The 15,460-nt window shown below is 36.4% G+C and overlaps 1 protein-coding gene across 5 annotated transcripts in view; it reads right to left on the minus strand.

The window, feature by feature from the left end:
* Window positions 1-15,460, minus strand: part of LRP1B (LDL receptor related protein 1B) — a 1,938,012-nt gene that overhangs the window by 30,855 nt on the left and 1,891,697 nt on the right. For 3 of the 5 annotated variants that reach the window (XM_084800256.1, XM_084800257.1, XM_084800255.1), the window contains exons 81-83: window positions 14,533-14,707; window positions 8,272-8,376; window positions 7,269-7,382 (exon numbers count right to left, since the gene is read on the minus strand). In XM_084800256.1, coding sequence (XP_084656382.1) covers window positions 7,269-7,382; window positions 8,272-8,376; window positions 14,533-14,707 — 394 coding nt within the window. The remainder of the gene's footprint in view (window positions 1-7,268; window positions 7,383-8,271; window positions 8,377-14,532; window positions 14,708-15,460) is intronic. The other 2 variants (XM_084800259.1, XM_084800258.1) reach the window with 1 other exon arrangement.

The raw sequence follows: 15,460 nt of genomic DNA on the forward strand, positions 1-15,460 counted from the left end.
TCAGGGGGACGAATTTATCATCTTGTGGAGAGGACTGAGACACACAAGTTTAAAGGGGCAATGGAATACAGGCAGAATTAAAAGTGCAGCTTCATAGAAATATGTTGCATGTCCAAAAGCCACAATAAGAGTGGATCATGAGAAACAGATGTGGAAGTTGTGAACACAACAGAAATGGCAAGATACATAGCTAGAACTTTTTAGGAAACCATGGTTTCCTCCAACACAAATGCCTATATAAATTTAGCCTAGATTAAAACAAAAACTGAAGAGAGAGATAAATCAGAGAGAGAGAGAGAGAGAGAGAGAGAGAGAGAGAGAGAGAGAGAGAGAGAGAGAGACAGACAGACAGACAGACAGACAGACAGACAGACAGACAGAGACAGAGAGAGACAGAAAGACAGAGAGAGACAGAGAAACAGAGACAGAGACAGAGAGACAAAGAGACAGAGATAGAGACAGAAACAGAGAGACACAGAGAGAGACAGAGTGTTAGCTATGGCTTGAAATGTCTAACTATATCATAAAAAATCACAATGTTGTTCTTGCCCTGGGCAGGAAGCCATAACCCATAGTGTGGGAAGTATCCTGGCATATTTCCATATTGCATTTTTGAAATCAGTGAGCATCTAAGTAGATTTGGTTTCTGAAGCAATAAAATAACTTGAGGTAGGTGTTTTTCTTCTCTATTTTCAGAAACTTCAAATATCCTTTATGAATTTTTTCTTCAGACTTTTGAAAAAGAATAGAATTACACAGACAATATTTTAAAAATCAGCAATATCTAAATTTCAATAATATATACCAATCATTGCCATTTTAAGATATTTTATTTAAGAGTTTTTTGTGAATGTACATGCATGCACTGACATATTTGAATGTGACATACATTTTTGTTATTTTTCCATTCCTGGGTATCAAATTCTTGGACTTTTCATATGCTATGCAAGCACTCCATTACAGAGTATATTCAAACCCTTGGATTGTGCTGTCTATGCTGGCTGGAGCTCCTGTATAACCCAGGGGGCCTCTAATTCAACATCCTCAGACGCTTTCTCATGTACACACATGAACAAAAGAGATTGCAGCATTGTATCATTCATAAGGCATTAGCAGCAATTCAAAGATACTTTTCCATCTCCTATCCTTTAGTATATGTAGACTACTTATATAGCTAGATATAATCTGTAATATTATTTTGAACTATGTTGGCTTGGGATGGTTATGTACTCTTATAAACCCAGGTCATGAAGAGTTAACTAGGTAAAACAGCTAAGTTATAATTATTTTATTGAGTCACTTGAACAAATAGAGTGAGGTGCAGCATGCAGCTGTTTTTTGCAGGGTCTGTGGCTACACGTTATGTGCATGTGGAATAGCACATGGAGTAAAGGAAGCAGAGGATAGCCAAGCTAGTGGATGACTGAAAGAATGTGGGCATTTCTATGAAATAATAACATGAAAGGAGGTTCATGTAACATACAAAGCCTGTATCTCATAAAAGTGTGACTCTAATCCTAAGGGAAATTCTTAGACTTAGGGAGGCATGGGAAACTACCTATTGAGTTCTATAATGTTTCATTTATGTGGCTGGGGAGGTAGCTCAGTGGTTAAGAATACTAGCTGCTCTTCCAGAGGACCAGGGATGATTGCCAGAATCTACATGTTGGTTCACAACCATCTTGAACTCCATTTGCATGGAATCTACCACTATCTTTTGGTCTCTGTAGAGGCAGGATATGAATGTGGTGCACAGATATACATGAAGACAAAACACCAATAAACATGAAAAATTAAATAGACCTCTTATTAATATTTTAAGATATAATAAGATGTACTTAATAATATTGTCAAAATATAAATATGAAAAAATTTAAGTACAGTTTTAACATTTTTCAATTGTCTAATTTAAAATTGACAGAATTTCCCCCAAGTAATTGTAAAAATATACTATATTTTATTCCTTTGGTTTTTCTTTGCCATTTTCTTTTCATTGCACACAAAGTAATAAATGAAAATGGCCATCTAGAGACAAAAGTGAAGGCTTTCAACCAACAAATATGTTTCCTAAATTGAAGGATATAGCAATAAAATTTCTAGGTAGAAAAACTGAGCTGTCACCTTCATAAGATCTGAATACTTTATTGACTTTCCAACTGTGTGTATTATTCCTATACAATTCAGAAAGTTTTTCTCTCCTTGAGGAAAGGAAAAATGATATGTCACTGAAACTAAAGAAAGCACCAGTTTGAGACTCTTGTAGCAGCTTTTGTTTTCTATAAAGGTTTTCGATGAACTAGTACATGTCAGGTTTTCAGTAAAGATACTTATCACTACCAAAAGGATCAGCATGAAACTCTCTTCTCTAAACATTTCCACACATAAGAAGATTTGGTTGCTAGAAAGACATGGTAGGAAGCTGGGTGTGATGGTGCATGCCTTTAATGCCAACACTTGAGAGGCAGAGACAGAGGCAGAAGCAGAGGCAGAGGCAGAGACAGAGGCAGAGGCAGATGCATCTTTGTGAGTTTTGGGCCAGCCTGGTCTAAAAAGCAAGTCTAGAACAGCCAAGGCTATACAAATAAACTGTCTCAACCCCTACCCACCCTCCAAAAAAAAAAAAAAAAAAAAAAAAAAAAGATGCTGTGAGAACTGTATAGTCCTTAGGTGGATTGCTTTGTATTGCAAGTTTTACATTTACTTACATGTTATAACTATAGGAATTGTAAATATGCTAAAGATATCTAAGATTTGGGCTTATTTGCATATACCATGGACATCCTTCCTAGGAGCTATGAAATCCTTTTTTTACCACTGTCACACTTAAAAATGGGCTTAAATAAGAACAACATATTTTTAAATTTTATTTATTTATTCACTTTACATTCCTTCCTCTCCTCCCAACCCCACCCCTATTCTTGAGAAAAGGGGATTCCCCTCTACATACCCACCCCAGCTCACCAAGTATCATTAGCACTGAGTTTGTCCTCTTTCACTGTGTCCTAGAAAGGCAGTCCTATTAAAGGGAAGTGATTGAAAATCAGGCAACAGAGTCCATGTCAGAGACAGCCCCAACTGCCCTTACTAGTGGACCCATATGAAGCCTGAGCTGCCTATATGCTACATCTATGTAGAGAATCTAGGTCCAGTCCAGTCTTGGTTGGTGCTTTACACTCAACAGGCCCCTTTGGACCCTGGTTAGTTGGCTCTTTGGTCTTCTTGTAGAGATCCTATCACATCTAGGTCCTTTTATCCTTCCTCATACTTTTCAACAAGACTCCCTGTGCTTTGCACAAGACCACAACATAAATCCAGATATACTAAATCTATTAGAAGTTAAAGTAAAGTGAAAGCTTTGAATTCATTAGCACAGGAAATAACGTTGTGAACAGAATACCAACAGCTCAGGCTCTAAGATCAACAATTAATAATTGAGACCCCATGAAACTGAAAAGACTCGTTAAGGCAAAGGATACAGTCAATAGAATGAAAAAGCAGTCTACAAATTGAGAACAGATCTTCACCAATCCTACATTCAACAAAGGGCTAATATCCAAAATAAATATAGAAATCAGAAAAGTAAACACCAACAAACAAAAATCAGGCATAGAACTAGACAGAGAATTCTCAACAAAGGAATATTGAATGGCTAAGAAACAGTTAAAGAAATGCTCAACTTCTTTATTCATCAGGGAAATGCAAATCAAAATGACTCTGAGATTCCATCTGTTAGAATGGCTAAGATCAAAAATTCAAGTGACAGCACATGCAGACAAAGATATGGAGAAAGAGGAACACTTCTCCATTGTTGGTGGGAGTGCAAACTTTTACAACCACTTTGGAATTCAATTCTGTGCTTTCTCAGACAACTAGTAATAGCTCTAACTCAAGATCCAGCTATACCACTCCTGGGCATATGACCAAAAGATGCTTTACCATACAACAAGGACATTTGCTCAACTATGTTCATAGCAGCTTTATTTATAATAACTGGAATCTGGAAACAACCTAGATATTGCTCAAGTGAAGAATGGATAAAGAAAATGTGGTAGTATTTTACACAATGGAATACTACTCTGCCACTAAAAACAAGGAAATCATGAAATTTTCAGACCTAGAAAAGATCACGCTGAGTGAGTTTAACCCAAACCCAGAAAGACACACATGGAACTTGCTCACTTGTAAGCAGATTTTAGCCACTTAGGACAAGGACAAATATACTACAATGCACAGGCCCACAGAATTTAAGTAGCAGTGAGAACTCAAAGGAGGATGCTTACATCTTTACTCTTAAGGGGAAATATAATAGACAGAGGTAGTGGTTGAAGAGAAGGAACAAGGTAGGGGATGGAGTGTAGAGAGAAATAACAGTGCAGATCAGACCTGAGGAGAGTTGGAGTCGGAGGACAGAAGGACTGCAAAGAAAAGAGAAACTCTGGGTGGGGACGTCTCTGTGAGAAACTGGATGCCTCAGTCAGAATAAGCCTCTGGGAGGATATCAGGAGGACTATAGCTAAGACTCCTAGTAGCAGGGGCTGTGGAGCCTATAAAGGACACCCTCTAACTAGACAAGACTCCTAACGGAGAGAGGAGAACACCAATCCACCCACAAAACTTTGATCCAAGACTTACCCTACTTAAAAGACCTGCAGGGATAAAGGTAGAACAGATAGAGCAGAGATTGAGGGAATTTCCAACCAAAGCCTGGCCCAGCTCAAGACCCACCCCAAGGAAAAGAGCCAACCCCAGACATTATTAAAGATACTCTGCTCTGACTATAAGAGTTGTCCTCTGAGAGCCTTCACCCAGAAGCGGTTAAAAAAAACAACAACAACAACATACTTAATGGGTAAGTGTTTCTCATTTTAAAAATATGCTTTTCTATTGTTACTTTTTTTTCTTTCATTGAACTCCTAACTAAACAACTAGGAGGAAATCTCTGCTGCTCGTTACTGTTTCATCCTAAAGTTCCCAGCCTTTTGTGGATTCTGTCTGTACAGGGGCTTCAAACACCTCTCTCAACAGATGCCTTGTTCAGTACAGGGAGACACACATACTACACATCTTTCTGGAACTGAAACTACTTCATATAACAAGAAACTACTCCTGGATAAACTTTTTTCCCTTTGTATTTCTTCTCAATTAATCTTAACAGTAGCAAACACCCCTCATATAGTGTTCAAATCATCCCTGCCCAGTGGTACCTTGCCCTCAATAACCTGTACTATGGCTTCCACATCAATTCTACTTTGAACATGCTACTCTTTCCTCAATTTTTCAGTTATTCATCCCTTCTAAAACTCCTATAATTTTTGTTTCAAAATATTACTAACACCTAAAAGGCCTTTGATTCACTCACTTGGAATTGTGAATAAATCCTTATTCAGCTGTTTTCACATGGAACTTTAGTCATCATACATTTTTATTGTTAATAATTAACAAATTGCTTTTTCTTAAAAGCCAATCATCTAGTCAAAATTAATTTAAAGTTATTCATCATTATGTATTGAGTTGGTTAAAGTACAGGGGAGGCAATACAGCATAGAGAGTCATAATAAGGCACAAGTGGTCAGACATGATTGACCACAGTGTGTCATCCTGAACAGGGGATGGTGGTTGTCCACAAGAGTGGACATAAAATATGGAGATTACAGAAAATACTTCTGAGTACGATTTGACGGCTACTAAGGTATCTAAATTGATAAATGTCTTACTCATTGGTATTTATATTTGTTTAATGAGTTACTGGTCAAGTGGAAATACTATTTTTCTATACTTCCTTTATGACTTAACAGTTTGAGGTGTGCATCATATTAATTATAATTATTACTAATTTTGCTTACTAAAGAAATAGGATAGAAATAAATAAAAGGATAGAAAAATCCAACTACAGTCACAAATTCCATAAGCACAAATAGACACAGAGATATTGCTATATAAAAATAAAAGACAGTCCCTGAACTCCTGTAGTTACCATGTTTTCCAGCTGAGTTTACCAGCTACTCTGATTATTGGTCCCTGGTGCTATCTGCTTAAAATTAAATATTACTGTGGGATGCTACAGCCACTTGAATTTCTTATTCTAGTGACACAGGGAATCCTTGCACAGGAAGTCATCTGGGTAAGTGTTTAGGATGAAGAGGCAAACCAGAGCTCCTAGAGTGTGCAGACTTTGCCCAGAAGTAGTGGAACACTGACAGAATAAACCAAGGCAGAGATTACAGGGATGATAAAAATGACCCAAAATAAGTCTTTCATTATATTTTAGTCAAGGAGCACTTTGAACTCAGTCACTCTGATGAGTCACTGTTTTGCCTCTTCTTCCCTCCACATGCACCTCCAGAGCAAGCATCATTTTCTCACTGTAGTAGCCCCAAATCTTCTATTGTAGGGTCCTTGATCTCCAGAACATCTCTCTTTGGTTTAAAATGGACTACCCTTATCAAAGCTAGATTTATTCTTTTCAAACTTCTGCCTCACAACTCTGGCAGCTCATTATAACAAAATAGCTGGAATGAAATACTGGAATTTTAACATGACTGGGCTTTACAGTTTTATTAGGCAGGCTGACACCACCGCCAGCAAGGGTGCTTCAAGGTGCCCATCAAAGCTGCTGATTTTAACACTGAGTATTAAGAAAGACGCCAGATAAGAGCCATCCCTAAAACTCAAGTACACATGGCAAAAATAACATCTACTGTGTTACCAAAGGTGACCCTGGAATGAGAAAATAGGAATTTACTTTCCATGGATACCCAAGACACCATAAACTGAATGAGTGAAGAATGATGTAAACTATAAATAAATTAAATTTCTTGAAATGTTTTGGCATGCACCTATATATTTTGTTAGTAAGTCATACAGTTTACAATGTAAATTTAGAAAACAAATAGTATATTATCCTATCAGCTTTTGAAATAGAAAAGTCAACCTAAAAAAATCACACTTCCAAATATAGTATTTAAAGACTTTAAACCATTTTCTACTCTTCTTCTTGGATTAAAGTCTACTGTTGTAGTAAATGGGTTTCTATGAACCAGGATGAGTAGCTTTTTTATCCTGTGCTGTATTTCTACACACTCTAGCAGTCTGCAGTGTACACAGTTATTGGTGAGCAAAGCATAGGTTAATTACATGTGACAGAGATGAGCCCCAAGATTAAGTATACACTGTGAAATGCATGTGAATGTTCATGATTTAAACCAATGAACTGTGGCCTGAAAATGATGTCACAGGAAGCGCAGCAGTAAGTGGAAGGTTAAACCTACTTGCATCTCGGCTCATTAAACGCAGTTAAAGTGCAAATCCCCTCATTCTGACAGTAGTGATCACAAGGGTTCTCTTTCTGGTCACAGCGCTGACTTTTAAACCCCACAGAGCATCTGCAGAAGTTTAGTAAAATACAACTGAATAAAGCGTCCGACTTTGTGCCATATATGTTTATTTATGTTATACATCAATAATAACATAAAATAAAAATCTTCCCAGGAATGCTTGCCTCACTCACATAAACACTGGTCACATGTTCCTGTAAGAAGTTGTCTAACTGGATGTTGATAGGACTAATTTTGGGGCTTCATCCCCTTATACAGTTAAAACAAAACCCAATACATTAAACATCAGTGGAATGGCTTTAGGTGGTCTGCTGTAGAAAATCAGCAAACTAAGAAGAGGACAATGTTAAATTCCAGATTTTCTAGGAACACCGAGAATCTCTTCTTTCTCTGGGTGTTTAGCAACCCAGCTGCATATATTGTACTGTGAAAGCACCAAGAGCTTAATTGGGTTATATCATGCCATACTACAAACCTGCTAAAGACATCAAATAACTTTATATATTTGAAAACATTGTCCAGGTTTTTTTTAAAAAGAATAGTTCCAAGTACTGAGGAATTCACACACACACACACACACACACACACACACACACACACACACACACACACACCACACACTGTATGTTTAACATAGCTTAATAAGGTCAATAAAAACCATAGCAGTTTTCCCAGCATTTCAAAGTTGAAAAAAGTGTGAATGTCTGAAATGATGTGATGCTAAGAACTGCATGATGTATTCCTCGTGAGATCATTAACAAGCTGAGATAAGAAAGGATTTATGTAGCACATGAGCTAATGAGGGACAATTGACCAGAGATGGGCATGACACACTCACTTAAAAGGTATTGCCCCAAGGAAGGAAAACATTAGGACAGAGATTCTACCTACATCCTGTCTGTCCTGTCTTAAATTACCCACATTAGTAGATACTCACATGCACACAGGTACACTAGTCTCGGGGTCCAGTTGGCACGTGCCACCATTGTAACAGTATCCATCACATAGCTGACAGCTAGAGGCAAGCTTCCCATTAGTGCAGCTGCAGCAGAGTAGGAAGAAACAGAAACATTGTTACCTGAACTATTGCTGTTGAAGGCTGACAGGGAATACTTGCAAACTAGAATGTGTATCATCTGAGAATACTATCTGCCTAAACCTAAGGATTTCTGGAAGTCAAATTACTAGAGGCAAACTTTTATTTATTAAAACAATAACAGGATCTTTAGGCACTCTGATGCTTTTCATCCCCTTAGCTTGATAAAAAGCAGCTAGATGTATGTTTAGAGAAGGCCATTGTCCCTTATATGTTAGGAGGATATAATGACTTTCCTTTTCAGCTAGCTAGAACTTGGTAACAGCAGTGGGAGTTATAAGCCACACTACAGAAGTACCACAACACTCTGTTCTCACTGTACTATTTGCTAGTGAGAAATATTAGGATTACAATTGTTTCATGTATGTATCCATATTCATATAATATTTTTATAGTTGTATGTGATTTATATTGTTGTGTGCAGTGATACTCAGGGATAGGGTTGGCTCTCCTTCTGCAGAGTTGGGAAATGTCATGTGGCCCTGTGGTCTTAGGTTTGGAAAGATGGTTCAGAAAGATAAAGGAATGATGATGACCCAAGCAGATGACCAACACCACTCAAAAATGGTCCTTTGGCCTCCATTCGAATAATTTGGCATGATTATATCTCACACCTGTGCATACATGCATACAAGTAAAAGTAATTGGAAATAATTAAGTTAGTACAAATGTTAAATACATATTAATTAAACTCAATGCCAAATGTTGTTTTCTTTTGAGTCAGGGTGTTACTCTGTAGGCCAGACTGACCTAGAATTTCATGTTAAGTCCTCCTATATTAACTTGTTAAGTGCAGAGCTTACAGATACATTTTTATTGTCAAAATGGAGCTAATCAGTGAAAATCTAATAGCACAGGAGTAATATGGGACCCATGTGATGGGTATTGAGAATCACACCTCAGAGGCTAATTACAGCCTTGGATGAGAATAAACACTATATGCTTCAGGAAGAATGGTATTAAAAATACTGTTTTATGTTTTAAACAAACACCTGTTTTTCATGAAATACCCCTGAGGAAATGGAGAAAAAGTATATCTATGTTCACTATATTCTGGTGAGACAATCTGATGTCTTTCATGAAGAGCTGTGAGAAAGCTGTATACATGCTATCTTAAAGCAGACTGTAATTCTTTGTTGGTGTTTGTCATCAACTGGTAACAAAATCAGTTGTTTCATAAGTTCAGACGTGACCATGATAATGAAGGCAGCTTGCAGTACAAGTGACCATTCTTAACTTCCCATGAGGAATGACTTTTGCAGAACGCCCCTTCCAAACTCGACATTACCTTGATAATAAAGTCAGGATGCAGTATCATTAACTGGTCATTTTATATTCCTTAATGTAAAAACTATCGCAGAACGTCCCTTTTAGAGTATTTCCTAATGACATTAAGATGGCTGAAAATGATAGACTAACAGCCCTTGTGTTCACAGTCGCTTTATTATGTGTATACCCACCTGTGTTCCTTCCTGTAGGTTGTATGGCTGCTGGAATTGTACTAGCTATATATGATTTTGGTCAGTGTTAGAATTTGAAGACTGTTCTAAAGAGCAAATATTTCAAAATAGCTTTTCTTTTAAATATCAATAGAGGTGGTGGATTATCTATGTAAATTGTAAAATGAGGCTGTATAAACTCAGATACAATCATGGGACAGATGAAGGTGGTCTCACATTTCTCACATAATAGAGAACATTACATACTATACAGCTGATATGGACATTATTGTCTCTATAATACACATGCAAAGTGAGCCAAATACATAGTCAAAAAATGCTGTTTTCTAAAATGTTAAGTGTTAAGGGCACTTGTTTTTCTTCTTGTCAATCTTTATTGAAAATCAACACAGAAAACATTATAGGTTCCTGTTCTATTAAAAGACTAATACCAACAAGGAAAATTAGCTCACTATACATTGAATAATTTTACATGAAATGATAAATACTTATTAAAATATTATTCAAAAGAGTAAACAATGAAAATTAATTTTTTAAATTTCTGGTTTCAACAGCTATAATAACTTTTGTGTTTTCCCATTAATGTTTTATTTGAATTTGAAGATAAAAGTTTACAAATATTTTTATATGTGAAATAAATACAACTTAATGCCTTATAAAGAAAAAGTTCTATTTTTACTATATGGTTTCTTATATATAAACACAAATAATGCAAACAAATTCACGGACTATAGTTTAATAACTTCCAAAGTGTTACTTACAAGTTACCTAGTAAATACAAAGAATTCTTAGGAAAATTGATATCAAAAGCATCCCCTCCATGCTGTTCAACATAAGGTACAAATTTATCTTCAATAATATTTATTCAAATCTCCAAGAGAAAGACAATATGTAGTGATAATATGTATTAATGTTCATTTTAATAATGGAGACTGTATACAGTTGATAGGCTATATATCAGAATTTCAACTGTACATGTTTATTTGAACTTTTATACTAATATGAAGAAATAACTCTTTTATTCTTTTGTAATTTTGATTTAGAATTTGTGTTTCACCTACAAAACAAGTTCTAACATCAACTCATGTTTCATTGTAATTCTAAGATGAAAGTAATCAGAAATCACATAGCAGGTTTCAGAATACCAAAGGCATTCACATTTCTGTGATCAACTGTCATATAGCTCATCTGAGAAAAAAATTACTACCAGACATCTATTTATATAGTTAGACTGGGCATTGATTGTTACCAATTTTCACTTATTCCTTCATATACATTTCTAGAAAAATCATTTGGAATATAGAATTCCAACATAGATGGCAATAGCCTCTTCCAGTTATGTACATGCTTGCAAAAGTTTATTTCCCCCCTTTTATCGGTAATATAGGGGAGGACTCCTACATTTGTTCCTCTCTTCCTTCCATAAGCTTTTTATATGATGGGAGCAAGGTGGGTGATTGTATATGTGTGCTCTCTGGATAAACGGGGCAGGTAACTCAGTTTATAGCCTCAATTCTTAGTGTAAGTGGAAGACTCATCAAAACTATTTTGTAGTCTGTTGTGAGGAGGATCGAGGACATGAGGAGTGCAACTCAGTGCAGTGGACTAAAAAAATCGATGAAAGTGATCTTAATGAATTTTCCAAATAATGAGGGAGACAGGGTGCCAATTGGCCATCTCTTATCACCAAACAAAGCTCCCAGAGCTCCAACTAAGTTATATGTAATTGAGTTGTTGTCCAAAACGGCCCCATGAAAATCCTCAAAGGATGCAGGCTGTTGTAAAGGCAATGGGTTGCTCTACAGAAATTGACACCAAGGCCCCATTACTGAAGATAACACCCACACATCTTATCAAACATGCAGAAGTTGAGCTGGTGGCTTATTTTTTTTTTATAGGAAGGTACACTGCAGGCAACCAAAAGATAAGTGAAACACTGACCAAGCCACAAAACTTTTTATACACAAGTTGTCCTGCCTGCAAAATATACTAAGACAACTGTGGCTCAAAGCTTGTGGTAGTAACCAAGCAATGTCTAACTTGACTTAAGGGTCATGCCATGAGATGTTATTCAAGCCTTTACTTCTTAAGTGACAAAGAATTGAAGACTTAGCCCAGAGACCTAGGTTAAAACAAACTACTGCTGATCAAACGAACAAGTAAGTAAGTAAGTAAGTAAATAACATTTAAAAAGTAATCTGGGTATTAGTGGCTTTGGAGGCAGAGGCAGGGATATCTCTAAATTCAATGCTAGCTTGTTATTCAGAGCAGTTTCCACACAGCCAGTGCTACACAGAGAAATAAATAATAAATAAATAAATAATGTAAAAAATAAATTAAAAATTAGTGACAAAAGATGACCCCTCATCGTATTCTGCTTTACTCATGGATCAGTGCCCATCTTCCTCCCACAGCACATGGGGGCAAATAAAGAGACACCACAGCCAGACATTATATAAGCAGCGAGACCTTGGAACACCCAGCTCTCAGTGGGGTATCCTAATCAAACTTCTCCCCTCAGAGCTCAGAGAACCCGGTGGAAGAATGGAATAGAAATGTTGTAATATCCAGAAGGGGTAGAGGATACCGGAAGAACAAGGCCCTCTAAATCAAGCGAGCAAGGCTCATATGAACCCGTAGAGACAAATGCAACAAGCACAGGACTTGCGTGGGTCTGAACCAAGGTCTACAGTATTTACATTATAGCTTTCAGTTTAGTGCTCTTATGGGGTTTCTGAGTGTATGAACAAATGGGTCTTTGATTCTTGTGACTTCTCTTGGGGCTCTTTTCCTCCTGTTGGTTTGCATTGTTCAAGGTAAATGTGATGGTCCGTGTTTTACCTTATTATATCTTATTTTATTTAAAAACAAAAACAAAAAAACCTCCAGGTCAATCCACAAAGTAAAGTTCTCTCATAATTAAAAATTATTGAATTTTTTTTATGGACATGAGACTTGGGAGACACATGTGAACATTTATTTTGATTTTATATACTTATTAAAGAAATATCAGTCACATTTTAAATTACTTAAAAATAGTATATTTTCAAATTATCCACATTGCTAGGTTTAGCACATGACATTCATAAAGATAATACAAAGCACATTAACAGTAAATTCTAAAGTGAGAATGAATAAAAATAAGTAAATAAATATAACTTGTCAACATTGCCTATAATAAAATTTTATTGTACCTTGTACCTTTTTTTTTTTTTTTTTTTTTTTTGCCAGAGTGCCATAACTCATCTGACAACTCCTAAAGCTCTCAGTGGCAGGGATGCTTTATAGCACACTGTTCTCTCTTCTTCTCTCATTCATTACACTCCTAAGAAAAGTAGGTGACAGAATCCAGTCCTCTATGGATGTTTCTTCTATAGGGTTATTCAAAGTACTTTGGCGTGAAGACTGACTTTACACCTCATGAGAACTTGCTTCATGATACAAACTGAATAGCACTGGCCTTCGCTCCTTGGTTCTGCTCCCATTTACTTAGTCTTATAGACAAATTTCAAAAAAAGCAACAAAAGCAGAACTAAGGCATATCTGCTTCCCAGAACTCATCATTCATGTACTTGTTTTGGGTAGTAATTGTCAAAGTCAGGGTAGGAAAAGAAAAATCCTAGAGCGCCTGTCCATTGGAAATGTATGTTACTCCTCTCAAAAAAAAGATCAACCAAAGCTAATAAATTAAATTTATAATACCTAAAGAAAAGACAGTTAATCAGAAAAAAAAATCAGAAAAAAAACCCAAAAATTCCAATCTATTCATTGCGACTCTTAATTAGAAATAACTAAAAGCCTATGTTCAACATTCCACATGCTTAAATCTGTCTTCTAAGTACCCAAGAGGCTCTGAGTACGCAGTTCAGAAAACAATGTTTGGGTGTTGGTTGTCTCCTTCTTACACATGGGTGTGGGGACGGAACTCATACGATCTGACTTGTCTTACAATTTCATGTGTTCCTCCTACCTGCTGAATGAAGCACTTTTTTTATGTGAGCTACTATGTCTTCAGTGTTTTGAATGTCAAAACAAAATGACTCAGTAAAAAATATAAAACCGAATAAAACCTAAAATAAATAACAATGTGAAAATGCATACGGCCGTGGGCCTATCTGCTGAGCCATATCACTGGCTTTGCGTACCTAGGTGATCTTGGACCTGTGAGGCACCGTGTTCAGATTCTCTAGGTACCAGTTATCTTCTTTTCCTTTCCCTTTTGTCTGTTCTATGTCTCCCACAACCACCGCTTTCTCCCTCTCCTCCTCTTTGTCCTTCTCCTGTTCTTCCTCCTTCTCCTCTTCCTCCTCTTCTGTTGCTGTGAATTAAACCCTTGATAGCCAAACATGGTCCTATTCTTAGTTCTACATACCGGTTTCTGAATATATTTCTGCCTTTGAGTACTTCTTGGCTATATTTTATACCTGAAGTAATCTAATAATATCACTGACGTTCATATACTTCAGAACAGGCATAGGTGTTGAAGAGTGAGCTTATTGAACTTCATCTCTAGCTTTAAAAAAATAAACTGTTGGACATGCAGAATTTTAGAATAAAAATGATATTAACTTCACAGTGTATTTCTGAACCATTTGTCTTTGGGCTTCAGATGCTTTATAAATCAATTCAGATGTCTACTTACTTGCAAACTATATCTTCATTGTCTTTATTTATAATACAGTGGCCCCCATGGCACCGTATACATTTGTCAATCTCACATTTTGGTCCTTCATAGCGTGTTGGGCAGACACATTCAACACTTCCATCATTTCCGATGGTACATGATTCTGAATTCACACAATAGTGGTGGCACACATCTAGGAAGAAGGAACAACCAAATATTTAAATAATGATTTGAGATATTTTTAAGTCCTATAAATGATGCTATTTTGCTTAATACGGAAATGGTCACACAATAGGTAAAAATAAAATTTAAAATCAGATTTTATAATATGCAAAAGATACTTCTCTGATAATACCTTGATTTTACTTCTCATGTCTGTTTCTAAGATGCCCTTCATATCATCATGCTAGGAAGATACGTGTTATATAGATGCGATGTTAGCGAATATGGTCTTTTTTTTTTTTTCCTGACTTACAAACCTTGAGATTCCTTAGCTGTACTTCTAATGAGCAGTGCAAGTCCATGAGTAGTAATGCTTGAGATTTTTCTTAGATGACAGTCACTGTTGCCCTTCACTTCTTTGTATATTCTTAAAGTGATAGAATGTTTAGTGAGCAGATGGAAAACCAAAGGAAAGCTGAGTTGGAATTTGGTTGATGCTTCATGGGTAGAACATGATAGAGTAATCTCATCTTCCTCAGTTCTCCTACATGAGTACTAAATAACCCAACCACCAGAGTGAAACCTTCCCCTCTAACCTAAGCTTCTGGTTTCAAAGGTTCATTTTTATCAAATATTTCAGGCAGATTTCTATTCTCCTGTATTCCTTCTTACACCCATAGTTCTGCAAAGGGATACTTCAACATTAAACTATTAATATAAGTTTAGAATTATTATGCTTCAGTGACTTGAAAAGAAGACAGCTCTACATGTGTTCATATATGAG

This window comes from Acomys minous, assembly GCF_964271855.1.
Source record: "Acomys minous genome assembly, chromosome: 10".
Classification (NCBI taxonomy): Eukaryota; Metazoa; Chordata; class Mammalia; order Rodentia; family Muridae; genus Acomys; species Acomys minous.